This window comes from Lampris incognitus, chromosome 3 (genome assembly GCF_029633865.1).
Source record: "Lampris incognitus isolate fLamInc1 chromosome 3, fLamInc1.hap2, whole genome shotgun sequence".
Lineage (NCBI taxonomy): Eukaryota > Metazoa > Chordata > Actinopteri > Lampriformes > Lampridae > Lampris > Lampris incognitus.
In genome coordinates, this window is record NC_079213.1 from 28711540 (window position 1) to 28738457 (window position 26918).

A 26918-nucleotide genomic window follows, 5' to 3' on the forward strand; every position below is an offset into this window, starting at 1 on the left:
TTGACCACTCACTACTAGTAAAGAGGAGAATTGTCTGCTGTGTTGTTGTGATAGCCGGTTCTCGCCACAGGAGGGCACTGCAGGTTAATTGCTTCTAGCCTGTGTGACGTAGTGCTGGCTCCCGCGGTGCACTCTGGGGCATTCGGGTAGAGTCGTGAGATGAGTGTTGCCGTTCGTATAGTGAGCCGTGCTCTGAAAACGTGTCCTCTGTAATGTCTATTTGACAGATGGAGTAAAACAACAAAAACACCAGCCCTTGTAAGTGTCATTCTTATCAAGTGTGCTACATTTTGCCCGGGACAAGACTTAGGGGTACGGTGTTGCAAAAGGGACAAACATCGCCATTTGCGGCATTCCCAGGGGAACATACAGCGTAACAGTGCCACCCTGTGGCGGATTTACATTACTACCTTACATCTACATACATAAGATGTATAACTCCATTATATATATAGAAAGAGATTGGGGGGGGGGCGCCTCTCTGCAAGAAGGTCCTGGGTTCGAGCCCCGGGGTAGTCCAACCTTGGGGGTTGTTCCGGGTCGTCCTCTATGTGGAGTTTGCATGTTCTCCCCGTGTCTGCGTGGGTTTGCTCCGGTTTCCTTCCACAGGCCAAAAGACATGTAGGTCAGGTGAATCGGCCGTACTAAATTGTCCCTAGGTATGAATCTCTGTGTGTCGGTCCTGTGATGGCTTGGCGGCCTGTCGAGGGCGTCTCCCCGCCTGCTGCCCGATGGCTGCTGGGACAGGCTCCGGCATCCCCGCAACCCTGAGTAAGCGGTTTGGATAATGAATGAATATTATATTATATTACATTATATCATATTGTAACGTGCATGGATAAGAAGACACGCTGGCCGCTGGCTCGCAAGTCTGACTCTTTAGTCGAGCGGTTAGCGATGTCTCCTGCGGTGCGGGCGATACGGGTTCCCTTCCCGGCCGCGGCAGTTTCTATGGTTGCGTTGTCCCCCGAATTCGCTACAATATTATAGTATTGTGGCAGGATAAGGGAAAACACAGGAGACGAAGGCGAGTTTGAACTTTATTCCTCAGCTCCAAAACCAAACTGAAACAGGAACAACCCTGCACTAGAGAGCCCGGGAACGTAAACTACGCCCCCAACGTAAACCACGCCCCCAACGTAAACCACGCCCCCAGCTCAAAGCCTGCTGAGTGAGGCATAGCCCCTAGTGTCCGCCACAGTATATAGTATATTATATTATATCATATCATAGTATAGTATAGTATATTAATGTTGTAAATCTCATATATAGCTCCTTTAACTCTACCTCGCACAGGTGCTGCATGTGACATTAGCTGCTAGCTGAGTCTGGTACAAAGCATCTCTTTTCTTTGGTTTGCACATGGTCCCTGATCTGAATAAGCACATTTACTTTAAAAACAATAAGAAAGGTGAAAACAACTACCATTAAATTCGTAAGGTGGTGATTGTTCGGTCAGATAATTGAGGTCGGGGCCGTAGTTGTTGAGTTCAGGTTTTACTCGGCCAGACCGGCCTTCGATTCGGCTCTCTTTCGGAAGTACTCGTGTATGTTCGGCCTAGTCCGGAGGGGGAGGAGGAGGAGGAGGAGGAGGAGGGGGGGGCGCGGGCTGCGTGTGCCAGACAGGACTTATCCATTAGGACCGGACCGCGGTCACACCTGACAGACCGACAGACACGCCACTTAGGTGAGTTTCCAGAAACAACTTGTCGTCCGGGTTCCGCAGCTCCGTGTGGGTTTTCCAGCGACTCGGACTCGAACGAGCCCGACTCGGGAAAAGCTGCTTGAGATAAAGTTGAGGTATGCGAGTCTGCAGCGGAGGAAGGAAGGGCAGCTGCCACTTTCAGTCTATCATTCCGCAGTAACTGCATCAACTGACTGCTTGGTTGTGGTAAATGTTGTCTGTTGTTTCTCTTGTGTGCCCGTACAGAACCCCGGGTCAGTCTGTTGGAGGAATGCGGTGTGGCAGCGGGACCGGAGCACGCTTGTCCGACTGAGCCGGACGGTGAAAAGTTCCGACACCAACTCCGGAGAGGCGCGTTCTCGCCGAGCTGGCGTGCCTGTGAGACGGATCAGAGAGGAGCTAAACGGAAAGGGGGGAATAATAATGGCAACGGGAGGGTTCAAATCCACCGCAGCGACGGACTTTCTGGAGGAGTGGAAAGCCAAACGGGAGAAAATGAGAGCGAAAATGCTCGGGGACATCGCTGCGGCCACCGGCGCTGTTACAGGTAGCGCCTCCTCCTCCTCCTCCTCCCCAGCCGCCGCCACCGCCGCCGCGTCCCTCGCAAACCCCGGCAAGGGCGAAACGCGCAACGCCGCTCCGAGCGCCGAGCACCACCACCAACAACACCACCACCACAACAACAACAACGGCAACGCGTCCGAGCGCGGCGGCCCCGCCGTCAACTGCGTCTCGTCCTCGTCCTCCTCCTCCTCCTCCTGCGCCGTGGCCCGGTCCGCCTCTTCCTCGGCCCTGAGGAGACCCGAGGAGGAGGCGCACCCGACGCCGGCCACCCCGGGGAATCACCCGAAGAAGGCGCCGCCGCCGCCGACGGAGAAGGTGCCGTGCGCCTCCCCGGAGTCCAGTCCCATCGCCTGCAACGAAAGCGACAAGGAGAGCCCGTCCCCCAGCAAGGGCAAGGAGAAGAAGAGCACCGGCCCGAGCGCCAGGAAGGGCAAAGGGCAGATAGAGAAGAGAAAGCTGAGGGAGAAGCGCAGATCGACAGGTGTTGTCAGCATACCGTCAAACGAGGTGAGCGCTTGCAAAACGGCCCAACATGACCCAGAAGGGCCCCATGACCCCTGAAAGCACACAAACCCAACAGTGGTCAGTAGTCATATCTCTCAAAACCCTGCTGTTGAAAACTCAACCCTAACTTGTTACAGCCTTCACTTACAGAAACCAGAATAACACGTCCGTAACGAGACTGATGTTTCCTTTAGGTCCTGCATCTAATGTCAGAAAACGAACACGTTATAGTCTGTTGTGGAGGGGCAGGTTGCCACTGACCTTTGACACGGCATCCCAGCCGTGGCTATCGCCTACAGCTCATGGGAAAACATGGCATGTTGTGGTGGGAGTCGCTGTGCCAGCCAGCGCACGCACTTCGACTAGAGCATGCTGGGTACATATATGACGTGGTTGTTTTGCATGTGAAATGTTTTGATATGGTGCCTGCAAAGACCCGGTAGGCCAGAGCCTTGCGAGAGCTGATAGCCACCCAGGGAACGGTGCCCTGCGGCTAATACGGCTTGGAGTTTGACCAGTGTCTCAGTTGGCGTCCCACATCCTGTTATTAGGTGCTCGGCGGTGCCAGAGTAAAGCAGCATGAGGAGCCGTTAGGAGCCAGGCTGTAATGCTAGGTTTCAGCCGCTCGGGATGTGCCAGATATGCTTGATCGCGCCCTTAGGCCGCTGATTATGGTAAAGTAGGGGAACAGATGATTTTTTTTTTCTTTTTTGGGGGAGGGGGGGTGCATTTTTGAAAGTGTATGCATGTTATGTGCACGGTGTGCTAATGTTATTTGAAAGCGTGCGTTTGCGAGGAGAGATTTCTGCCGCTGCAGTGTGATGGGCTGGCGCTCCGTGATCCCATCTGGAATGCTGTGGTCCCATTTTCAGTTCACACAAAAGGGCCTCAGCAGAGCTTTTCTCTTTTCTTTTCTTTTCTTGTTGCTCAACCTGCAACAAAAAGGAGGTCTGCAAACACCCTGTCGATTCAGGCCTTCGATGTGGCCCGTGATGTGACGCGTGTGTCAGTCCCACAGGTGTCGTGTTAGAAGTAATGAAGTCGTACTGATGTGCCCCCACCCCACCCCAACCCACACCTCCATAGCTCCAGTCATTGCCCAGTGATGCAAGTGAACTCATTAGCAGGACCGGACTGTGCCCCGTCCTTGTTATGCAACAGAGGAGCCAAACATTGCAGGAAAAAGGGAAGCCATTTTTTGAGAAAATGCAGATTCCCAACACGTTATGAACTTAAAGGTGTCAAGTGATGTGAACTCATTTCACACTAAATCATTTCACATAACTTCACACAACTTAAGTTCATGTTCTTACTTTACTTACAAGGTAATCGCTTTCCTTTTTTTTTTTAAAGTGAACTCAACTTTTAGAATTTACAGTGTCCTGTGTTTTTCACTCGCTCGTCTCCTTTCCAACATTTGCAACTTTGGCTGCCCCCCGTTTTCCCCCTGCTTCCATATTGACAGTTAACATTTTGCGTAATGCAAAAGAAAACATTGGTGAGTAATGTCTGTCCGCTTGCCCTGACACTGGAACTGCGACGTGCCTGTAAGGATATAGTAGTCCCCATATCGCTGCATTTTTTATTATAGCACCGTGAGTCACCCCGAAGGCATTTCTGGCTTTTTAATCCACATTTCCTGGTACGAGCTAGACTGGTGAGGGGACTTTGTGGAAAAGTAACACGTTGACGTTAGCAACCCGAGACCATCAGTTTTACTACCCAGACGGGTTAAATTGTCAGTGTATGAATAAAACGGAGGAAGAGCATCCCCTCTCATCTTCATGGGGGCCAACCATGTGGCCCAAACTGGGCAATGATTAAAATGGACAGGTATGTCAAATGCAATAAATTAATGGATTACCCTATATTGCATCCTATATTTATATTTTATTTCATATAATACAGTGCTACAGTATGCCTGTAATAGCCTCACACAAGTTCCCTTTGTGTTCTGAATATGAGTCAAAAGGTGTGAATAGGTATGCCGAGGTGATCTCCCCGCTGGCTCGGCGGAGCACAATAGCTGTTGAGGGGGGATTTCAGGGAGAAAAGGGAACCCAATCTTCTGACTGTTGAGGGCCACAATGGGTTGATAATAGCTTCATGCTTATCCGGAGCAAACACTCAGGTCTGTGCTGTGTCAGCCAATACCGCCTCCCACATTCCAGGAAGGTGTCTGCAACCCCCCCCCCACACACACACACTCACACACACTCCCTGAGACGAAGGGTAGGATGTGTCTATCGGGTTGTAGTGACCTTTGACCTGCCTGAGACATACTTATGCAACAAGTGTGTTGTGTGTGTGTGTGTGTATAGAGATAAAAGTTGCGAGTCTCTGAGGTTTGTGGTCTTTCTCACCACAGAATATCAGAGGTCGTGACACTGGTGTGTTTCATGCCAAACCGTGGCCTGGCCCTGATTTATGCTGCTCATTGTTTGGGGATGAGGATGTGCACTTTTTTTTAATGCTTTCAGTAAGTTATGTGGTTTATGGGGGCCAAACACTCAGCGATTGGGGGCATGAATTTAGTTTCATGTGATGGTGTGGAGCTCCCTGATGAAGGTCTACCACTGCCTGCATTCTCTGGACTCTGGACCGCATCGGCTGCTCGGCTGGTAAAATTCGGCCTTGTTCGAAATCCATCCGTGCCCGGGTGACTGGACTGCATCGAGGTGGGGATGTTTGATTATGTGGCTCCAAACATGTTCTGCAGTCTGAGTCTACAATCATGTTCTGCAGGAGCCGAGCACCTGGGATGCAGATGTACCACAATGGATCTGTTAAAATTTTGTGTGTGTAACACGTGTAGCATCTGCTTGCTCACTTTGTCAGATTTCCCTTATAATGCCAGACAAAGCAGTAAGTCATTGTCATTTATTTCAGCATGAAGTTGGATCAGCAAAAAAGTCAGCGAGCCTTAACGTTGGACTTGCCCCCGAAATTTCATTATCCATTGGTAGATAAACCCCATCTGATCAGTTATTTGCCAAAGTAAAACTGGGATGTCAGTTGAAATCCAGTTTTACAGGGTGAGAACTGTACTCAGGTCTGTATGAGCCAGATGTTGTGTTGAGCAAGGCCTCATGCGTCATTACATTTCTTGTCAATAGAGCCAGTGCTCTGACCGCAACTTTAATCAACAGACACTTTAAAATGAAACACTTGTCTTCACTGCAGCAGTGCTGCTGGAGGCTGCTAATGAAGGGCTGACGGTGCTTATCAGCAAATTGCACCGGTTCAGGAGGCAGTACACTCAAAACGAAGCAGAACGTTTCGAACAACGAAATAAAACCCCCACCAGCTCGTGAAGAGTTTGTAGAACCCCCCCCCCCATCGGCTGCGGTCGGTCCAAACATCACATGGTTGCGTACATAATTCACCATAATCGGTTTCGATGTTCAGCGTTAGGTAGACGCGGTCGCTTTAACAAAGTGTTTCCGGGTTGACAGGGTGGAGCTACGACTATGCGTTCGAAATCACTTACTACTCACTTTAGATAGGGGTAGTCCACTACTGAGTTCGCCATTTTGTTGTGCTGTCCTCCGAATGTGTAGTGGGAATTATTATACTCATTATTGTGTTATACTCGTTATTATACTCATTATTGTACTCAATGTATCCCACAGTGCATCGTGAAAAGTAGTGTGCAACCGATGGTCACTGTCATTACCCGATCCGTTACGGAAACCCGGTTTGTGTTACCATGCGTGAAAATGCGTCTACTTCCTGTCACCGCTATCGTTTTACGGCACTGTCGAAAAAGTGTCATCCCCTCGCCGGATATGGATTCTTTTGCCTTCTAACGTCCATTTGCAGGAATACCTCTTAAAAGGTGAAATTGCCTCCAACGTTAATCGCACAGACCGAGTAAAATTGAAACGAGGGTCTTCACATTTCACCCTTAAAGGTAACGATAAGTAGATTTTAAAAAGAAACAAAAGCAAAGTGTGAAAGAAAAAGTAACGCTAGTTAGCCAGAAATGCCGGAGTTAATTTCATGTCATGCGTTGCACTGAATGAAAAATGGCAGACGGACGAGAGGAGAGAGAGCGCCACGAGAGAGCTAGCGTACAAATGTAAGCAATTTTCGGTTTTATTTAATATATCAGATACTTTTACTTAAGTAAAACGTATTATTATTGTTATCATGGACGGTCCACCCGATGTCGAGATGGCACGTTTTAATTGTGCGACAGCGATGACGTAATTAACGGCGCAGAGAAAATGACCTCAGTATTGTCCGGAAGTGTTTTTTCGTTTTGCCGATGAGCTCACTAGAAACCAAGTCCTCTACGTAGAACTAGTGACTGGTTGAGTTATTTCGGACTCAGCTTATGATCGTTGGAGCAGCGCCGTGTTGCTCTCGCTGTTGGTTTGTACTGTCCGTCTACTTTCCTGCGACTTCTACACCGCCGGTTCGTTTCCTTTCTGTTCTCAGACCAGCTGCTTCGCTGTGCAACGATGAAAACTTCCGAAGGAAAGGCGCTGAACTTGTGTGAGGATCTGCTCATTTTCATCTTCGTGACGGATGGGTCATGTAAGAGATTTTAAAGGCAAGGAGATGTGCTTGAATCCTGTTATGGCTGGCTCTGGCAGTAGCTGCCACGTAGGGCGCCCGGGTAGCGTGGCGGTCTATTCCGCTGCCGACTAACACAGGGATCCCCGTGTTAACCCCTTGGCCGGGCGTCCCTACAGACACAATTGGCCGTATCTGCGGGTGGGAAGCCGGATGTGGGTATGTGTCCTGGTCGGCTGCACTAGCGCCTCCTCTGGTCGCTCGGGGCACCTGTTCGAGGGGGGTGGTGGACTGGGGGAATAGCGTGATCCTCCCACACGCTATATCCCCCTGGTGAAACTCCTCACTGTCAGGTGAAATAAGCTTCTGGCGACTCCCACGTGTATCGGAGGAGGCATGTGGTAGTCTACAGCCCTCCCTGGATCGGCAGAGGGGGTGGAGCAGCGATCGGGAAGAGTGGGATAATTGTCCGGGTGCAACCGGGGAGAAAAAAGAAGGGTAGGGGGGAGCTGCCATGTATTCAATCTGCGCCCCCTATTGGCGTGGAGAGACATGACAAGGAACAAAGAGTTCGTATTGAGTATACCGACGCGTGTTTCTGTTTCGAAAAAGTTTTCCGGCGCACTGCCCGCCACATGAGCAGGGTTTGCATCTAAGCCACACGGGGATCCTGTCTGGCCTCAGCGCAGCCCTGGAGAATGTACTTTTTTCGACAGTTCTGATAAAATCGCCTTACACTGATGTGTATATTTTCATTGCCATCTGCTCTCCAAGCTGGCCCTGTTCAAACAGCCGCGGATATGTGGGAATGAAGCCGGTATCATGGGAGGCCCAGATTTCTACTTTTCCTGTTTAGACATTGCCTTCTGGATATAGCCAGCTTATTTGGCCTCGCAGCCCCCCCAGAGCCCAAGTCGGGGTTAGTAAATAATTCTCTCATCCAAACTGGCAACCGCAGTTTTCCATTTCAAATCGGTGATTTTTGGGTACTTTTGAAAAGTTCTGCAGTGGTGCAGGGAGCGTTTCGGCGCAGCGCTTGGAGGAGATGTCTGAGAGCGAGAGAGAGCGGACATACTATGTAATTATAAGGTCATTATAAGTTAATTGTAAGGCCGGCGGAAACAGAACACACACTGGGTTTACCGTCACAGGGCACATTCGGGGAAAAGGAATGCGAGAGCCCAAATCTGCGTGGGGTGGAGCAAAGTTTTATTTGCTCTTAAAACTTGCGTCCAAACAAGGTCAAGTCACCGCAGCGAATACCACAGGGGTGTTATCATGTACTTAGGTAAGCAATGAGTTATTCGACCAGGGTGCTTTTTTCACTTGTTGATTGAACAACAGGAATGTTAAAACTCTTTAATTGAAACAGGTGCCGCTACTCAAAGTGAAAAGCCTCCAGGATCACAGTTCCCAAGAACATTTTTTTTTTTGCCTGGTTGGCTTATTGGAACAGGCCCCGGTTTGTTTACGAAGGCCCCTGTTGCTGGCAGAGTTTCAAGGGGTGACTAACAGGGGGAGGAAGAAGACAAAAAAGTCGTCCTGATAGAGGCTGCTGGGGAAACTTTGGGGGATTTCCAGCAGTGGGGGGGGGGTTGATGGATGGAGGAGGGGGTTTGGGGGGGTGTGGTTTGTCAGTCTTAACCACCTGCGGTAGTTACCAGGTAGCCCCCACCACCACCACCTCCACCACAGGGGCATGCAGGGGTCTCTCAGCAACTCATAAAAAACAACCCAGTGCCCTTGTAGTGGTCTGTGGGATGTTTTTTTCCCCTCCTTCCAGTTTGCAGGAATGTTATGTAAACGTCAGTTCTAATTAAAATGACCTCTGACTAGGTGAGCCATAACGAATGGCCCTCCGCTATGCTGTCAGGCGAGATCAGATCAGCTCAGATCAGATCAGTGGATAGCAGTCCGAGAGGGACTGTAACGGGGCGATGCACAATGATGTGATGTTGCACCGCAGAAATAAAAAAAAAAAAAAAAAAGGAGGGCCGGCCACAGGATGTGCAACTCATTTTTACCCACTCACATTTCCATATCTTTCTAGCAAAATATGATTTATCGACACCCCCTTCATGTGGGTGTTAATGGTATCGTTTCCAGAAGCGTCAGCACATCCTGCGTCCATTTCACCATTTTAGGAATGCACCCGGCAAATCCGCTTGATCCGAGTTAAAGCTTTGCTGTCATTTGTCATGTTGACCCGGTACAACAGTTCATTGTCCCCCATCAAGGCCGCTGCTCTTTAGTTATAACTATTTACAACCTCCATGGAGCCAGGCTGTAGATCATTACTGAGGCGGCACCGCGCCGCATACGAATGCACAGCCATGCAACGCCGTGACCGCCCTGGCTGCATTAGCATCGAAAGCACACATTTGGGAAATAAGTGAGACCAGGCCTAGCTCAGTTGTTGTTGTGTTTTTTTTTTTTCTTCTTCATGCGCTCGCACCCTACCGCTCCAATCTCTCCAGCAAACAAGCTTTGTCTCGCAGCTGCACCCAACTGGGCTTTACGCAGTTCCCTTAAGCACACACGGATGCTAAAAAAAAAGAAGAGAAAAGCAGGACTGTTTGTCAAAGGACACAGCCTCTCTGCAAAGACGGCTCCTCTACAGAGCTCCTCCTGGATTTGATGTTTGTGCGAGACATTACTCACTCCTGTGTCACTGCCGGGTTGGCGTGACGGGCAATTATTAACTCCTCGGTGCGCACCGCGTCCGTGATGTACAGGCCGGTGTCAACGAGCTATTTTTTTGCTGGTGTTGGTTTCTCTCCAGAGCTATAAGAAACACAACGCCCACCCCACCCCCCCGACTCCCAAATAGAGCATAAAATTATTGATCCAATAGAAAGCGCACGCGTCAAAGGTTGTAGATCGTCGGAGAACGTTTTGGTCGGGGCCTCGGTGCGCTACATAGCCCGTGTGAATATTTAACCAAAAGCGCTTTGACCGTTTTCACCTCAGGCACCAAAACCTGGAAGCCTGCCGGTCTTTTCTGCGCTGCTTAAGTTCAACTGAAAAAGCCTCTTCCCTTCGGCGCTGTCACACCTTCTCGGTTATTATCCAGGGTTTGAAAAGCCCATTTCATCGCTTTCATGAATCCCTCTCTCTTATCTGGCATCCTCATCACCCGCAAACACGCCAAGAGCGTGTCGGGCGGCGTGGTGGCGCAGTGTTTAGCGCTGTCGCCTCACAGCAAGAAGGTGCTGAGTTCGAACCCTGGGGTTGTCCAACCTTGGGGGTCATCCCAGGTTGTCCTCTGTGTGGAGTTTGCATGTTCTCCCCGTGTCTACGGTGGGTTTTCTCCGGGTGCTCCGGTTTCCCCCACCATCAAAAAGACATGCATGTTAGGGTTAATACTCCTGTCTGTGCCCTTGACCGAGGCATGGCAAGACGAACTGGAGTTGCTCCCCGGGTGCTGCACGGCAGCTGCCCACTGGCCCTAACTACACAACTAGGATGGGTTAAATGCAGAGTGTAACTTCCCCACGGGAATCAATAAAGTTTCTCACAAAAAAAAATCAGAATTAACATGAGCCTCAGTGTGGTGCAGTAATGGACATGCAGTGTGTAGAACATGGCGGTAATGGACATGCAGTGTGTAGAACATGGCGGTAATGGACATGCAGTGTGTAGAACATGACAGTAATGGAAATGTAGTGTGTAGAACATGACTGTAATGGACATGTAGTTTGTAGAAGATGGCAGTAATGGACATGCAGGGTGTAGAACATGACGGTAATGGACATGTAGTGTGTAGAAGATGGCAATAATGGACATGCAGGGTGTAGAACATGGTGGTAATGGACATGTAGGGTGTAGAACATGGCGGTAATGGACATGTAGGGTGTAGAACATGGCAGTAATGGACATGCAGGGTGTAGAACATGACAGTAATGGACACGCAGGGTGTAGAACATGGCGGTAATGGACATGCAGGGTGTAGAAGATGACAGTAATGGACATGCAGGGTGTAGAAGATGACAGTAATGGACATGCAGGGTGTAGAACATGACAGTAATAGACATATAGTGTGTAGAAGATGGCAGTAATGGACATGCAGGGTGTAGAACATGACAGTAATGGACATGCAGTGTGTAGAACATGACAGTAATGGACATGCAGGGTGTAGAACATGACAGTAATGGACATGCAGGGTGTAGAACATGACAGTAATGGACATAGAGGGTGTAGAACATGACGGGTCCTGATGGCTCATGGTGGCACACTGACACCTGGGGAGGTCGTTTTCATGCCTCTGCTGGAAATAAGTCGATCCCCATGTGTGGCGGTTCATCTGGCTAGTAGGCGAGTGCCACATTCTCAGATAATACGCGTGTCCACCCGCCTGTGCACGTGCCATGCATGCACACCCACACACATGCGCACACATGCATGCATGCACACGCATGTGCACGCATACACACACACACACACACACACACACACACACAGAATTACAAACACACATAGTGGGGAGTGCCAAGAGCAAGAAAGTGGATTAGTGCCTGTCTGTTTATCTGCTTACTCTTCTGCTCATCTTGTGTGTGTGTGTGTGGACGGTCCTGTGTGTTTTGGGATGGCTGCGGGGAATCTGCGAGTCAGCTCTAATCGGACCCCACCGCGTGATTAGTCATTTGGGAGCACGTGTGTTAACAGTTCTTGCCTCGCCACTACCCTCACTGCTTTCCTCCCCTCCGTCACCCTCCGCCCGTCTCTCCATCGACGCTGTGCTCTCCGCTCTGCCTCGGGCATGGTTAAAGAGTTTGGTTATTCAAAAACCGTTTGGGTAATCTTGCAGTTTTGAAAAACATAATTCTCCCTAAACAGCAGGGGCGCGTATGTGACATTGTGGGCTCGAACCCCGTGTTTGTTTGGAGGAGGCTGGCCGCGTGATAAATCACGCAGATGTGATGGGCGCAACAGCCAAAGCAGACATAAAGCCCCGCAACGCAATGATTTATGAGACAGCGCACGCCGACAGACCCGATCTGTGTCCAGTCTACCCGGTTTCACGCACGGTTTCTGTGTTATGTCACCTTGGCGCCGTCTCAATACTGCTGTTCCACATGAGCCGATGTCAGACAAAGCAGTTATGTATGTGCAGCCTCACCTGCACTTGGCAGATGCTAAGCAAATAGACGTCATGGTTTGCCTCCCGTGTCGGGTACGTGGGAACATATTTTCGAGTCTACTGTGTGTGGTGTTTCGTTCGGCGGCTCTGCTTTCTGTGTCAGCCTCCCGCTTCTGTGACGACCGACACTCAAGAGCCAAGCCACACTTTGACAGATTCAAACTTGGTGATCTCGGGGTACAGGGGGACAAAGGAAAATTCTGCAAATCTTCGGTAATGTGTTTTGCTTGGCTCCTGCGCATCCCTTAAGCGAAACTAAAAAAGATGGGAGGTCCTCCTGATGACCTCTGCGGTCGAGCTGATGATTCAAAGATGCTGTGTGTGAGTCAGCCTGGATGCTGACCAACAGAGCACAGCAAGCAAGACAAGCAAATTCAAAGTGTGCGTGTGCGAGTGTGCATACATGTGTGTTTGTTGGACAAAAAAACAAACAAAACAAAACTTTTAGGGGGTCGTCCAGATAGCGTAGTGGTCTATTCCGTTGCCTACCAGCACGGGGATCGCCGGTTCAAATCCCTGTGTGGCCTCCGGCTTTGGTCAGGCGTCCCTACAGACACAATTGGCCGTGTCTGCGGGCGGGAAGCCGGATACGGGTGGGAAACCGGATGTGGATATGTGTCCTGGTTGCTGCACTAGTGCCTCCTCTGGTCGGTCGGGGCGCCTGTTGGGGGGGGGGGGGAATAGCGGATCCTCCCTTGCACCCCACCCCCTGGTGAAACTCCTCACTGTCAGGTGAAAAGAAGCGGCTGGCGACTCCCAATGTATCGGAGGAGGCTTGTGGTAGTCTGCAGCCCTCCCTGGATCGGCAGAGGGGGTGGAGCAGCGACCAGGACGGCTCAGAAGAGTGGGGTAATTGGCTGGGTGCAATTGGGGAGAGAGAAAAAAAAGGGGGGGTAACCTTTCTGCCCGGCTGCTATGTTTTTGAATGCAGAAATGCTGGGGGGGGGGGGGGGCTCGTTTGCTCTATTCCCAACAGTACCAGCAGAGACCCCCCGCTGATACTGGCACCTTTTCAAATCGCTGGTATTCCGCGTGACGTTCCCATTTGGTTAGCGAACTGAGGCGAGATGCTGTTCTGCAAAGAAGAAGAAGATATTAATACAACTCAACATCTGTGAACTGATTTACATTTGCTGGCGGGTTTAAACCCGGATAGCAAGTCCGCGTACTTGCTCTTTTAGATTCAATGCACGCGGCGGCCACGGCCAGACGAGCATCAAACGAACTCGGTAATGGAACCGTGGCTCAGGGAAAACCTGCAATCCACTTAAATTCTTCAAATTGAATAAAAATCGTGGCTCGAAACTGGCAAAGGTATGAAGCCTTGATCTGTAAGCCCCTCCAACCAAACAAAGCGGTCTGAAACCTGCCTCAGCTAAGCCCAGGCCCGCTCGCTGCCAAGCCGAAGCTTTGAAGCGGATGCATGTGCGTGCGTCCGCAGTGCGTCTGTGTCCGTGCCAGGGTGCAAATGCCGCATGAATTGTGTTTCTGTTTGTTGTGTGTGAGCACTGAGGCTGCATAAGCTGTGATTTCCCAGGCAGCACGCCACATCAGCCCTCAGTGAAACACACTGGAATGACTGGAATAACGTGTCAGTAGATGAGGTGGCCTCGCATTCACCAAGCCCATCCACTTTGTCATGTCTTTTAATTGTCTTGACAGCTTTGCCCCTGGAGCATGTGACCCATTTCAGTCATGCCAAGGCTGCATGCAGCATCAAGCTCCAACTGACTTAACTGGCTGCAATTTTTTTTGGGACCCCCCCCCCCCCCGTTTCCCCCCAATTGCATCCGGCCAATTACCCCACTCTTCCGAGCCGTCCCGGTCGCTGCTCCACCCCCTCTGCCGATCTGGGGAGGGGTGCAGACTACCACATGCCTCCTCCGATACATGTGGAGTCGCCAGCCGCTTCTTTTCACCTGACAGTGAGGAGTTTCGCCAGGGGTATGTAGCGCGTGGGATGATCACGCTATCCCCCCCAGTCCCCCCCCCCCCCGAACAGGCTTAGTATGAAATTAACTAATTCAGGGGCAGAGTTAACACGGGATTCGAACCGGCGATCCCCGTGTTGGTATGCAATGGAAACTGGCTGCATTTTTAACTGGTTGCGTTCTGTTACTGGTCAGAAGGGACTTTACCACCCTTGACTGAACTGAGTGGTTGGGGAAGTGCCAGTTCCCTTTTAAAACGGACTGTGCAAATTGCCGGTCATAAGATCAGAAAGAGGCCTAAGGACAGCAAATAAATGGTCCTGAACATGTGATGCTGTAGTCGGTTGTTCTTGTAGCTCCTCTCTCTCTACTCATAATAGTGTTATTGCCCTATGACCTTCTCCGTGCTCTGTTGTGATGGTTTTATCTCCACGGCTGAGCCAGCCAAAGTGACATTCCGGAAGATTCTTATCTGGTGGCGTTACGTGGCACCAGTGCTGGTGTGAAACATTAACACCGTGCTCCAGCGTGTGACGGACAAATACAGCAATAACTCCTGCCCCTCGGCAACGTTGACAGCCGAGGGAGGGTCTGATACTCGAGTTACTCGGCATAGAGCTAGGCCAGGACGGTGCACCACGCCGCACGTAAGGGATCTCCTGCAGACGTTCCCAGATGTGTGTCACAACCTGTCTTTTTTGGTTACGTTTGAAGTCAGCGGATCTCCATCCAGCCCTCGCACTGCTATTTTTTGGTTCTGCTACTTAATTCGTTGTGTTACAATTTAATGCAGGAACTGTGCTCCATAAATAAAAGTTTTCGTTGATTGGATTGACCTGTTGTGTCAGGTATTCCAGTGTCCAGTCCGGAGGCTTTAGACCTGAAGCAGCAGGTGATGAAAGCGATGAAAGAATAGAAAACCGGCAGTGCTGGTGGTACCTGAGGACCCGACTGAGGACCACTGACCTAAGCGACTCTGTACTGTATTATCTTTGCATGCTTGGCCATACATATAGTTTGGTGCTAAAGTGGATATCTGTTGTCAAGCTGATGACTTTCTTCCAAGATACATCAATTTAGGTGTCCTCCATGAGGGATGGTTGAGGGCACGGAGGAGGAAGTAAGACTGATGTGTGTCTGCTTGATCTCTGACCTCGTCTGCTAGCACACATTCCATACATTAATGCCCCTCTCTGCTCCTGTTACCGCCTACAACATGGTCGCTACACAGCTGAAAAGATCCGTTTGTCGATCCGCCACTTTTGCCTTTGTGCAAAACACAACAGGATGTGTCTCAATATTTGCGCCATTTTAGGTGTGTAGCGAATTCGGGGGGGGGGGGGGCGTCTGCGCTAACCAGTCAACTAAAGAGTCCGACGGGCTAGCGAGTCTAGTTATCCATGGTCGTTACACTGGTCGTTACACGTGTTCTCTACATCGGTGTCAGAAGTGGGATGGTGTGACTGTGAGGCCGTCGGAAGCGCGTGCTCCCAGAGGCGTGGGGAAGCTGGTATGCTGAAGCTTCCTGAATGGGGGGAGGGGGGCGTAGTGTAACGACCACGGATAACTAGACTCGCTAGCCCTTGGCTAACAGGTCAGACCCTTTAGTCGACTGGTTAACGTAGTTGCCCGTGGTGCGGGAGATCCGGGTTCGTGTCCCGGCTGTGACGGTTCCCGGCTGCCTCCTGAATTCGCTACAGATGATTGGTCACATAGGAAATCTTTCAGGTCCTACTTCTTAGGTTTTGGCGTTGAACAGGTACAGTTCTGCAGTGTTTTCCACCAACATGGAAAGCACTTGGGGCTGCAGTGTGCAGGGAAAAACCAGCCTGCTGAAACACTGCCAGCATTGGGAGTTTACAATTTCCTCCATTGTTTTGTCTTTCCTCTCAGGGTCTTTCCACTCACCTCTTTGGTTTTGCATCACCCGTGCTGTTAACGTGGCTTCGGACTTGATCGTCGCAGTTGAATATTCCAGATATCCCAGGAAAAGGGAGGCCAAGGGGTGATATTTAGCAGGGCGGTGTCTTGCAGCCGGCCTGCGAATGTCGACCTTTTGCCTGTGACGCCTCCTAAAAGATGCACGGCCGGTGAAACCCCCCTCGGTTTGGCGCGATTGGATTTTGATACGCGTTGCCCGGAATTCCGCCAATCCCGTTTTCCTCTTTCCTTCTTTTTGCACCCGCTGTGAGCGTCCAGGATCTGACCTCTCTTTTGCTGTTCAGCCTTTGGATACACACGATTTTATGCCAGAGCCATGCTTACCATTTATTCCATCGATTTCCAAATCTCATGAAAGTAAAAAATAGAAATAAAATGACCCCCATCCCCGGCTATCTCCTCCACCAGCTCATTTGCATCACAGTCCTGGAGTCCGCACGCATCCATATTTATTTGTAGGAAATTTCTCCCGGCTTGTGGTTTATGAGTAAACATGAGGCATGGCTGTGTGTGGCCTGTCTTCACTCTCTCCCTTTCTTCTCATCTCTCTCACTCTACCTCGCTCTTTCTCTCTCTCTCTCTCTCACGCTCTCTGTCTCTCTACCCATCTCTCTCTGTCCCCCCATTTCTATTCGTCTCTCTCTCTCTACCCCCTCTCTCTGCCTACCCCTCTCTATCTCTACCCCCCACCCTCTCGCTCTCTCTACCCCCCCTCTGCCTACCCCTCTCTCCACCCCCTCTCTCTCCCTGTCCCCCTCCTCGCTCTTTACTCCTCTCTCTCTCTACCTCTCTTCTCTCTCTCTCTACCCCCCCCTCTCGCTTCCCCCCACCCCCCAACCGGTGGACCAGTACGGGGATCTGGAGCCGTCCACAGCGGGATGAATGGGTTTGTTTCACCAGCTCTATCTGTCCACGAGGCTGGATTTATCTCCCCCACGTCAGCCTGAAAGGTCACACAGTCACAAGTGCAAACAGTCCCCAAGCACCAGCAGTATCTCCAGAGGGACAAAAGCTGATCTCCTTAGCGGCTTATTTGCCCTTCCCCCCGGCTTTTCCTCTTGAAATATCACTCGATGATGTGTACAGGGCGCTTCCGGTGCGCAGGCTGCGAGTTTCAAAGGGGACGCGTTTTGATGAGCGTCACCAGTACAGGGGAAGCGAGGGCTCTGTGTCCCCCTGACAGGCGGAGGGATTTCTCTCTGCAAGTTGTGTGACGCTTGTTTGCTCCAAACCTGACAAGACGGCAGTTTTACGGAGAGCTTCCCGGCGAATCCATTTGACAAGAGCAAGACTGGTGTAGCTGGCGTGACGCGTGAAGCTGGATTGTATTTCCTGGGAGCTGCAGGGGGGGGGCTGTTGACACTCCGCGGGCCTGTGCACTGTAAAGCGTCAGCCCGTTTCCCTCCCCATCACTCAGCCCACATATTCGTGTCATGTCTCGTGCCCTCCTGTCAGGCTCGGTGTCCTGTCAAAGCTCTCGTGTGGAAAAGGAAACGGTGCTGATCTTTGGCCCGAGGAGGTGGCTTCGGAGCGAAGAAGGGGCTTTACCTTTCCTAGCCCCCCCCCCCCCCCCCCCCGTGCTTATTAGCTGCTGGTTGGTGTTCAGACAGTGCTTAGCATGACTCATGGTCTGGTCTGATGTCTGCCAATAGCCCAACACAATGGCCTCTGTACACAACCCCCCCCTCACTCCACCCCACCCCACCCCCACCCCCACCTCCACCCTGCTGGAATGTAAAACATGCTTTAACGATTTCCGATACAGCATATCTGTGTATTGTGTTGCTTGTTAGGCATGCAGGCAAGGTGGTTTCTGCAACCCCTCCAGCACACACACACACACACACACACACACACACACACACACACACACACACACACACAGCTGTGACCTCTTTTCCTGTCAGTTACTTTCCAAGGCTTGGGATCCGCTGCCCTCTCAAATGTGAGGATGACACATCTGGGAAAATGTCTTCCTGACATGTTGATATCGCACACGACAGTATCTGATTCTGGTTCATTCCTGTGGGGTAACACTGTACCGAGTAGCTGCTGTAAAGGGGGCGCTCGGAGGGGCGGTGTTAGGATTCCGTTACTTCCTCGCTGATGTGGACTCCAAGGAATTTAAGGCTGGAGACACGCTCCACCTCCACCCAATTGATGTGTATGGGGGAGTGGCTGCAGCTTCTAGACCTCCTGAAGTCCACAATCGGCCCCTTCATCTCCCTGCACATTGAGGACAAGACATGCAGAAGACGAAGGAGTCTTAGTTGTGATGTGCTCGTAGTCTGGAGGTGAAGCACCTTCGGGTGGGGGTGGGTGGGAGCGTCTGTGTCACGTTCATTCACGTGGGCGTGACCTTTGTGGTAACGCAGCCTCAAAATAAAAGCAAACACCAACACACATACTCTCCGACATGCTTCATCACTCCATCTCCGTCTCCGCCTCTCTCGAGGGAAATGGGATGCTTGATGTTCGTTAGCATCCTCTCCCTGAAACCCCGAGGGGTGATAATGGCTCTGTATGGTTCTTGTCACGTGGTTTCCGCGCACCAGTCCGCCACCCACTTCACTGCTCGGATAACGGAGGACTCCTCATCCTCCAGCTCCGCTGCTGCTCGCGGAAAACTGGAAACGAGCCTTTTAGAGGGCTCGTTTCAAGAGGAGATCCGGCGTGGCCTCACACGGGGAGGCCGAACCGGGGCAGCGTGTCTCGCGGAAGCCGTAATAATAACGACGCTCCCCGGGAACGGCTGGCGTGAAAAATCTGAGTGAGTCGGGACAAAGGCCTCGGGAGAGAGGGGGGGGGGGGGAGAGTGATATACGACGCGGAGCAATGTGTCTCGGGGATCAGTTACGTAATGTCACAGAGAACGAGCTGTTATGCAATGGCCTCCTTTGCGTCGGATCCGTTGTGATTCAGGTCTGGCCGTCTCGCGCTCCGACAGGTTTTCTGTTAACGTTTCCACAACAGGGCTTTGCCAGTGGTTGACTGTGTTGCAGTGAGTCCGGCACACCTGGAAACAGTTGTTATCAGCCTGGCCCAGTGATAAAATAAGATAGTAAAAATTTTTTTTGGGGGGGGCGGTTATGCTACCAATGCTAACCGCCATTCTGCAGCCAGGTGCTCTTGAGTTTGGCCGTTTTCCAGTTGGCTCCCGCTCATTTGCATGCAGGCCTCCAGATCCTCCTGCGAGCCTTGCCGAGCGTTTATCTCTCCGATGCTTCAAAGGGCAGATTGAGTGCTGTGGTTCTGAAATATTAAAGGGGTACATTCAGCTGTCCGGGGTAATAACGTTGAGTTGGCCAGCAGCGCAAGTGGAGAGCTCCCTTACCTCACCGAAGAGGTATTGCCTTTCGCATTTAAACTGATCGCCGGTTTAAGACGCCCCTGCACAGTGAAAGCAAAGACCTGCTTAAAAGAAACTGTTGGAGTGTGTTTTCCTTTTTTTTTCTTCCTTTTTTTCTTTTTCTTGGAAGTTTTTATTCTTTCCAAACTTTCAGCATTATAACGATGCACTAAATTTGGACACACATAAATGTCTGTATTTTGTTTTGCATTTTTTCTCACAGAGCCCCAATTAAGTTTGGACTTGGTCTACTCATTTGGCTTTCAAGCTTCTTCATGCACGCACACGTGCACACACGCACACACACACACACGCACACATGCAAGCACACACACATATGCACATGCAAACACACATACACACACGTGCACATGCAAGCACACACACATTGTTTCTCTCCTTTTCTTTTTTTCTTTCTGCTCTTGTGCCCCTTTCTCATCATCCTTGCTTCCTCCTCCTCCTCCTCCTCCTCCTCCTCCTTCGCCCTGCATATTTCCCCCCGGGCAATGGGAACTGGTTGGGCCTCAACCAGGGATGGTCATTATCAGAATACTGAACTAATTTTCTCTCTCTCTCCTGCCTTCCCTCTCTGTCTGTCTGTCTCTCACTCTCTCTCGCTCTCTCTCTCTCTCTGTCTCTGTCTCGCTCTCTCTATCTCTGTCTCTCTCTCTGTCTCTGTCTCGCTCTCTCTATCTCTGTCTCTGTCTCGTTCTCTCTATCTCTGTCTCTCTCTCTGTCTTTGTCTTGCTCTCTCTATCTCTGTCTCTGTCTCGCTTTCTCTATCTCTGTCTCTCTCTTTGTCTCTGTCTTGCTCTCTCTATCTCTGTCTCTCTCTCTGTCTCTGTCTCTCTCTCCAAATTCACCAAAAATCCTGCTGTACCACAGGGTCATGAAAGGCTTGAGGGTTAAGACAGCCATTTTGGTCCAGCCCCAGAGAGAAAGGCTATTGTAAAGGGAGCTTTCCACGTTCTCACCTTGGACCGAAAGGCTCCCGTGTAAGACTCGGGTGTTTATTGCAAATGTCTGGGGTTATCCTGTCCGCAAGCTGGACTTGGGCAGAGCCGTTTGCTGCGACAGAGGGAACAAACCCCACTGTCCCCATGGAGAAGTTTCGATAAGCTCATATTGGCCTCTTGGTTCTCTCTCCCTCGCCCCTTCAATTTTGACGTGACCCCACAGAACGCAAAAAAACCCTTTATTCAGATGACTGCAATCCCCCAGCTGCAGTCAGAATCTCACCCCTGCGGGCTCCGGGGCCACGTCTCGGCCACCTCCAGGCCTCCGCCAGCCTCGTCGTTCATATCCTCTTTGTGTCCCCTCATCCAGTGCGAGGAGGTCAGCAGAGGCTCCTGCGATGGGGATTATCAGTAATGGCTCTCGGCCGACAGAGTGGCCGCTGTCAACCAACGTCCTCCCAGTTTTCCTGAGTGAGGGGCGATGCCTGGTGGGTTCAACTGCAAATTACTGTCACCCACTACCCAGCAGACAGCTGGGAACAGGTAGCCATAACTGTCTCCATCCTGTGGGCTCATTTACATGCAAATGAGGGGATGCAAGGATCTCAGTCTGTGTTAGTGTGTGTGTGTGTGTGTGTGTGTGTGAGAGAGAGAGAGGGGGGGGGTGTGTGAGAGAGAGAGGTGTGTGTGTGTGAGAGAGAGAGGTGTGTGTGTGTGTGTGTGTGTGAGAGGTGTGTGTGTGTGTGTGTGTGTGAGAGAGAGGTGTGTGTGTGTGAGAGAGAGAGAGAGGTGTGTGTGTGAGAGAGGTGTGTGTGTGTGTGAGAGAGAGGGAGAGAAGTGTGTGTGTGTGAGAGGTGGTTGTGTGTGTGTCTGTGTGTGCGTGTGAGACAGAGAGAGAGAGAGAGAGAGAGAGAGAGGTGTGTGTGAGAGGTGTGTGTGTGTGAGAGGGAGAGAGGTGTGTGTGTGAGAGAGGTGTGCGTGTGTGTGAGAGGTGTGTGTGTGTGTGAGAGAGAGGGAGAGAAGTGTGTGTGTGTGAGAGGTGGTTGTGTGTGTCTGTGTGTGCGTGTGAGACAGAGAGAGAGAGAGAGAGAGAGAGAGAGAGGTGTGTGTGAGAGGTGTGTGTGTGTGAGAGGGAGAGAGGTGTGTGTGTGAGAGAGGTGTGCGTGTGTGTGAGAGGTGTGTGTGCGTGTGAGAGAGAGAGAGAGGTGTGTGTGTATGCGTGTGAGACAGAGAGAGAGAGAGAGAGAGAGGTGTGTGTGAGAGAAGTGTGTGTGTGTGTGTGTGTGTGTGTGTGTGTGTGTGTGTGTGTGTGTGAGAGAGGTGTGTGTGAGAGGTGTGTGTGTGAGAGAGGTGTGTGTGTGCGTGAGAGAGAGAGAGAGAGAGAGAGAGAGAGAGTATTGTTGCACTAAGCCTATTCGCTGACGCTGAGTGGTTGTTCAGCCGGGTGGAGTGAGGTGATGAGGAATGCACTAATCACGCCATGCCCTGCCCTGCCCCAGCCAGCAGTTCCTTTTGTCTGCACTTCCAAACAAAAAGTCCCCAGGCCCAGACCCATTTGGGTACATTTCTTAAAATCAGCACAAAAGAGAGAGAGAGAGAGAGAGAGAGAGGGGTCATTTGGTTCCACCCGGAAGCCCCCCCCCCCCCGTTTATTTTTCTGTTGCTATGACGGGAATGTTGGGATACAGTGGGTAATCCAGGCCAAATCGCGCGGCCTGCTCTGAACCGCAGCGAACAGTAGGTCTTATTCACAATGAACGAGCCCGGCGACCTATCTCCTCCCACCCTCCCCCAGCCTGCAGAGCTCCTCACCTGTCCCGGGGAGCCGCCACCCGAACCTGCACCGCCGGGGGCGTTTCTGCCCTGCGAGGCCAGGTCATGATCGTCTCAGTGGCACCGGCAGGGTTGCAGCTCATGTAGACGTAATGAGACGACGGACGTGAGAGTCGCACACTCGCCAAACGTTCTGCACGGCGGATGGGCTTATTTTTAGCTCCGTCATGAGACGGACTATTCCCCCGAAGTACCGCAGCACATGCTGCGCCAAACTTCCTCATTTTATTGTTGTTAACACAGTGTTGCTTGTGATATGACGAGCCCTCCCCTCGGTTTACCCCACAGCGTAGGCGACATGTTCAAGCACGTTCTCACAGCACGACTCCATTTTGCTTTTGGTGTATTATTTATTTATTTATTGTTTAATTTCACCCCAATTGCATCCGGCCAATTACCCCACTCTTCCAAGACGTCCCAGTCGCTGCTCCACCCCCCTCTGCCGATCCGGGGAGGGCTGCAGACTACCATGTGCCTCCCCGATACATGTGGAGTCACCAGCCACTTCTTTTCACCTGACAGCGAGGAGTTTTGCCGGGGGGACTTAGCGCATGGGAGGATCCCCCCAGTTGCCCCTCCCCCCCGAACTGGCGCCCCGACTGACCAGAGGAGGGGCTAGTGCAGCGACCAGGACACATACCCCCATCCGGCTTCCCACCCGCAGACACAGCCAACTGTGTCTGTAGGGACGCCCGGCCGAGCCGGAAATGTATTCCTGTGTGTTCGTGCTGGACTGAGATAATATTCATTAGCTGATGTTTTGCATAAACATTCTATTGCAGGAATAGAGATGAGCACTTTTCTTCCTTTCCGTCCCTACATATATATTCCTCCAGTGTTGTGTGCTGCGTTTAGCTCGGCAACATATGTAGATCATATTTTTCCCAGTTGTTGTTCTGGAAAAGACTCCCGAGAGTGCGAGAGTGTTCAGACTGTGAAGTTCTTGCTCTCTAGTGAAACGTGTGAAAGTGAAAACAGCAGAGGAATCTGCTCAGATAAGTGTGTATATACTCTCCGTGTAGCCGGGCTGCTCGGCCGGGCAGCGGACCAGGCTCTGCGGATTGCATAAGATTGTGCGTTTGGCATTCTCGCTGCAGTTTATTGACTCCTTCTTTCCTTAGCCCAGATTCGTACTCACGAGGAGCTGCTCTCTGGAATCCATCATTCAATATTGGATAGGTGCCCCGTCAAACTGCGTTGTGCAACACAGTCATTAAAAAACACACTCTTGGTGACTCATTCACCTCTCCTCTATCGTCTCCCCCTCTCTCTCTGTCTCTCCCTCTCTCTCTCTCCCTGTCCCTCTCTCGCTCCGTCTCTCTCTAAGGTTCACCTGTGGTTGATATGGTGATTTGCATTCCCTGAACAGCTCAAGCCACAGAAGTAGACGAGCCACGGATAAGCTGATGCGAGCGCTAGTCACAACGCGAACCCCAAGGATTGCTGCAAATGTCGAAGCCAACTGACAGGCTTTGATCACGGCGTGTCAGGTGCTGCACCGTGCCCCCCCCCCCCCGGCTCCTCCGCACAGGCTGCTGCAGAGCTATACTAGCTCACAACTGGGGCGATGGTAGACAAGTACGAATTTGCCTCGGCATCAACTTTTGCATCTGCCTCTTCCCGGATGCCTAATCACGATTGAGCGTTTCTGCGTTAGACAGGTCTTTGTGAGCATGCACACTTCTTTGAACTAAGCGTGCGTGCTCATTTTACCTGGCACGAGCTGTGGCGAGGAGGGTGTTGGCTTTGTGTGGCCCAACGTGTCCTGGCAGGATGTTGCTTGTAGTTTTGTTAATGAAGACTCATGATGTGTGTGTGTGCATGACTAGACTCGCTAGCCCTTGGCTAATGGGCCGGACGGACCCTTTAGTCGACTGGGTAACGTAGTCACCCATGGAGCGGGAGACCCGGGTTCACGTCCTGTGTGTGCGTGTGTGCATGTGTGCGTGTGCATGTGTGTGTGCGTGCATATTAGCCGCGGTAAGACGCCAACAGCAGCCTTCTGAGGGCCCCCTGATGCTGGAGGCCGACATTTTGAAGGCGTCGAATAACTCCTGATAGTACGGAGGTGAATTTAATCACTCTCGTCTTTAATAGCCACAAACACTTTATGGCTCCTCCACCACGTGATCACTTTCAAATTGCTTATCCGTCTTCGGATCATTCATTTCGAGTGACAGATCAAGGCAATCTCGCTCGCTCTCAGGCTCATTTGAGCTCAGTGGCTGGCGATTTAACGAGCCGGTAATGGTTATATTAACAGTTTAAGATAAAGGGTACTACCGTGAACATATTTGGAGGTAGTTGAGCACAAAATGGCCCCCGAGGTGGCGGTCCAAAATCTCATGCACAGTCGAACTTAAGGGGGCAGAATGGCAGCTGGGCTGACTTCCACTCTCACAGGAGGGTAGGAAAACTTTTTTTTGGGGGGGGGGGTTTCCCCCTTGCTCTGCCCGATTGTATCTGGCCAATTACCCCACTCTTCCGAGCCGTCCCGGTCCCTGCTCCGCCCCCTCTGCCGATCCGGGGAGGGCTGTAGGCTTCCACAGGCCTCCTCCCATACATGTGGAGTCACCAGCCGCTTCTTTTCACCTGACAGTGAAGAGTTTTGCCAGGGGGACGTAGCGCCTTTGAGGGTCACGCTATTCCCCTCCATGTCCCTCTCCCCCCTGAACAGGTGCCCCGGCCGGCCAGAGGAGGCGCTAGTGCAGCGACCAGGACACATACCCATATTAAGCTTCCCACCTGCAGATACGGCCAGTTGTGTCTGTAGGGGTGCCCGACCAAGCTGGAGGTAACACGGGGATTCGAACCGGCGATTCCCGTGTTGGTAGGGAACGGAATAGACCACCACGCCACTCGGACACCCGAGGACAGGAAAACTTGAATGGCATGGCCACACGTTTTTCAGTTCAGCATAAGTAATACATTTCATCCTGTTCTGATGACCACCGTGTTTTGTTTCCTTCAATGCTATTTATCATTCATGAATGAGACGATGATGCTGTCCTTCCACTATTCGTCGTCCCCCTGCCCCCATATGTGCTCATTGTCATCTTGTGATGGGATATGTGGTCATCTTCCACGGGGTCTCTGAGATGTTTAAGACCCTCCATTCGAAATGCAGTTTTGTGTGGTAGGGAAGCCATTTGACTACTGTTGTTCGTGGTGGAAATTACGGTCTTGATTGCTCCAGAAGGTTGGCCTTTGGAAGAGCAGATGGTGACTCGTCACCTCCCCCTCATCCCCCTCCGTGTGTTCCTGCCCCTGAGAGATGTGGGTGGAAGAGGAAAATGCAAAGTCACCACGTATGAATAAACAGAACCCCTGGCCCAAAAAGATAAGAACCTGTGTGACTCGTTAATGTTAGCGTGAAAATGTGATACTTGCGGTGAGTAAGAGGCGAACCATTCTTCAATAGAGATAGCCACAGGGCAGTAATCCCCCCCCACCCCACCACCACCACCACACACAGGCTCTTCCAGTCCAGCTTCCCCCTCCGTTATCATCTTCTTCCTCCCATTGTTGGGAAGCTAGCTTCCAGTGCTACTTTACCATGCTCGCACGTTTGTTTATTGTAGAGCTGAAACTGAATGTACGGAGAACACATCTGGAAATAGGAGGCCCCTGTCTGCACCTCCTCTGGGACTTTCCATCACCCCCCCCCCCACACACACACACACACACACACACACAAACACACACATCAAGAGACCGACCACATCAAGCCAGGGAGAGAGGAGAGTAAAAATGAGGGGAAAAGCGATGTTTGCTTCACACTCGTATCTGAATGCCACATCTTGACACAATAGCCAGAGTGTGTCATCCCCCCTCAGTGCTGAGAGAAATACTGTGCAAGAAAAAGTGGCTGGCATCCATCTTCCCCGTTCTATCATGGCTATCTCTTGGCCTGATAACCATCTGTGGAAGTAAGATAGGGGAGCATCTACCTGGAGGTGAAACAGATGGTCTCAGATGATATCTCGTTCGGGGACGTAAAGCAACCTCGGTCCTCAGGCACCGCCGGTACCGCTGGTTTTCCTGCCAGGTCGTTCATTACATTCCTCTGCTGTATCGGGTTTAAAAAAACCACCTCCATGATTAGATGGCGGAGATACCTGGCACCGCAGGGGAACCTAAACAACACTTAAATGACTTTAGTCTTGTCCTGGACACTACTCGCCAGGACGTGTTAACACCGTCTTGTTTGGTCTGGCGCTCCCCCTGTTGTTCTGAGGAGTTAGCAGTGCTGGGAGCAGGCCTTTAGGTTTGGACACCACACAGACATCTGCAATAGCATGACCAAACCGCTTGGTGGCCACACATGGTGTAATCCCTTCTCGAGACGTCGCTGTATCGCTGTAACGTCCGGCGGCCAGAGCTGTCGAGAAGAAGAGGTCACTTGCTCGAGGGTCTGCTGCCACTCGCTTAACGAAAACCCCGAGAAACCTGGTGAACAGCTCACCTCCACGGCTCCGGGATTCAAACTCTCCGT

At 51.4% G+C, this 26918-nt stretch overlaps 1 protein-coding gene across 3 annotated transcripts in view; it reads left to right on the forward strand.

Annotated features, from left to right (window-relative positions):
- Positions 1-1553: 1553 nt before the first annotated feature.
- pawr (PRKC, apoptosis, WT1, regulator) overlaps positions 1554-26918 on the forward strand; it is a 76754-nt gene continuing 51389 nt past the window's right edge. For 2 of the 3 annotated variants that reach the window (XM_056276340.1, XM_056276342.1), the window contains exons 1-2: positions 1669-1800; positions 1931-2755. In XM_056276340.1, the coding sequence (XP_056132315.1) occupies positions 2108-2755 (648 nt within the window). In that variant the 5' untranslated portion in view covers positions 1669-1800; positions 1931-2107. Of the gene's footprint in view, positions 1801-1930; positions 2756-26918 lie in introns of all 3 variants that reach the window. The other variant, XM_056276341.1, reaches the window with a different exon arrangement.